At 33.1% G+C, this 2,326-nt stretch overlaps 1 protein-coding gene across 1 annotated transcript; it reads right to left on the minus strand.

Annotated features, from left to right (window-relative positions):
• Nucleotides 1-206: 206 nt before the first annotated feature.
• On the minus strand, nucleotides 207-1,814 carry LOC111905601 (uncharacterized). Its single transcript, XM_052767766.1, has 5 exons — nucleotides 1,560-1,814; nucleotides 1,382-1,453; nucleotides 812-1,173; nucleotides 612-734; nucleotides 207-249 (listed from the first exon to the last, which is right to left on the minus strand). Exons 1-5 carry the CDS (start codon nucleotides 1,812-1,814, stop codon nucleotides 207-209), a joined length of 855 nt encoding a protein of 284 aa, XP_052623726.1.
• Between the last annotated feature and the right edge of the window lie 512 nt (nucleotides 1,815-2,326).

Here is a 2,326-nt window from a genome sequence, read left to right on the forward strand (position 1 = left end):
AACTCATGAAATTGATCTCTTATAGCCCTTTTGAGGAAAATCATCATCTTCATTAACATCATGATTAGAAGACATTTTCTCAGTAATCCACTCATCGTTAAAACTAATGTCATGAAGATTTAATGGCTCAAGTCCATCATGCCCTTTTGCTTTATTTTCATCTCTTCAATTCAGCTTCAAGTTGTACATAACATACACACGATCATTCATCTTTTGTTGTTGTAGTTGATTTCTTCTCTTAGAATGTACCTATATACCACATAAAGAAAAACCCAAATTATTATATAAGGATATATTAAAAGTAACATTAACACATAATGTCGTTATTTGTTACTTATAAGTTAACACCTCAAAGGCACTCCAATTCCTCTCATAACTGGATGAAGAACATGTCTAGCTCAATATTCTCATTGCAAAAAATTTCAGCTCGGGCGTGTCATCTCCATAGGAATCCCACCAATCAACCGGATATTTTTCTTTCATTATTAGCTTAGCTACATTAAAACCAAAGAAACCTCTTGCATTCGTGAATTGATCAAACTGACAATCAATGATCTTCGTTAGGTTCTCATCAGTGCCACACATTCTTTCTAGGCACATGTAAAATCCACCTTTTGATCCAACCATTTTTCTTGAAATCATCGCTATATTGCATATGTGGGTTCAAGTAATAACCCGCCACATGTTTTGCCCTATTCATTTGATTATACCATCTATCATCAATAGTTCCATACCTGAAAATATATGTAAAATATATGAGTTGTTGGTCTAAAATTAATTCTGAAGATAAAAACAAATAGCAAAAAATTACCTTGTTTGGATATCTTTGAAGTTTTCTTTAATTTCCTTCTTTTCATTAACCAAGGCTTGGTAAATGAAACCCATAGCTGGTTTAGAATCTGAACCAACCAATCGAAGAACCGTCATTAAGGGTTCCGCGGCCCTAAGACATGTGATAGCTGATGACGAAAATCCTGCAGTGTCCATAACTATATCCTCAACATATATTTCGGTGTTATTCCTTGCATATTTAGTAGACAACCATTTTTCAGATGGAAAAAACGAGATCAATGCACCTTTCAGCTCAAACAAGTGACCAACTGTAAGATAAGATGCGACAAATCTTGTTGCTCCAGGCCTAAGAAGCTCTTTCCCTTTTGTAACCTTGTTGCTCTTTCAACAAACAAATTAGTCATGACCTATAATAAATTAAACTTGTTATAACTTATAACTTATAATCAATAAAGTAACTTATATAAAAAAAATAAAAAGGTAAGAACCAATTGTAACCTATTATAGATGAAACTTGTTATCTTTCTTCCCTTTGTAATTGCCACCTTATGTTCTTCAATGCACCTTTCAGCTCAAACAAGTGACCAACTGTAAGATAAGATGCGACAAATCTTGTTGCTCCAGGCCTAAGAAGCTCTTTCCCTTTTGTAACCTTGTTGCTCTTTCAACAAACAAATTAGTCATGACCTATAATAAATTAAACTTGTTATAACTTATAACTTATAATCAATAAAGTAACTTATATAAAAAAATAAAAAGGTAAGAACCAATTGTAACCTATTATAGATGAAACTTGTTATCTTTCTTCCCTTTGTAATTGCCACCTTATGTTCTTCAATGTTTTTCTCAAAATCCCCCAACATTAGATCTATACAATGAGTTGCACATGGTGTCCAAAATAGTTTCTTTCTCTTTTGTATCAACATCTCCCTAGAAGCATTATCGGTGACCACCTGAACAACATTTTCTTCACTTATTTTATCAACAAAGTCATCTAACATTGCAAATACTTTCTCCTCCATCTTGATAATGTAAGATGAGTCAATTGCTGCTAAAAATATAGTTCCTCTAGGACTATTTACAAGAAAAGTACATATTGACCGGTTTTTTCGATCATTCAATCCATCACTCATAAGTATGCAACCGGTCTTCTTTCACTCGTTTTTGTAATCTTCCATTAATGATTTGGTGTAATCAACTTCCTTTTTCAACATTGTGACCTGTATTTCATGGTAAGAAAGAGGATTAAGGCCTCTCCCAAATTCATCAACCATTTCTATCACTTTTTGAAACTCATAAATTTTTACACAGTTAAAAGGGACGACACTTATGTAGAAAAACCTTGAAATTTCTTGGCAAACTCTTTCACGTTCTTCCTTCTTGAAAATAGAATTCATTGTGCTTTGAACCTTTCCTTTTTTTATCACATTGTTTTCCTAGTTATTTCCTGTAGCTTGCCTCTTATAGACCTCATCATTTACAGTGGCTAAAAATGCACCTCTCTTTTTCTTTGTTAGCATATCATTCTCTTCCA

The sequence above is a fragment of the Lactuca sativa genome, chromosome 9, assembly GCF_002870075.4.
Source record: "Lactuca sativa cultivar Salinas chromosome 9, Lsat_Salinas_v11, whole genome shotgun sequence".
Taxonomy (NCBI): domain Eukaryota; kingdom Viridiplantae; phylum Streptophyta; class Magnoliopsida; order Asterales; family Asteraceae; genus Lactuca; species Lactuca sativa.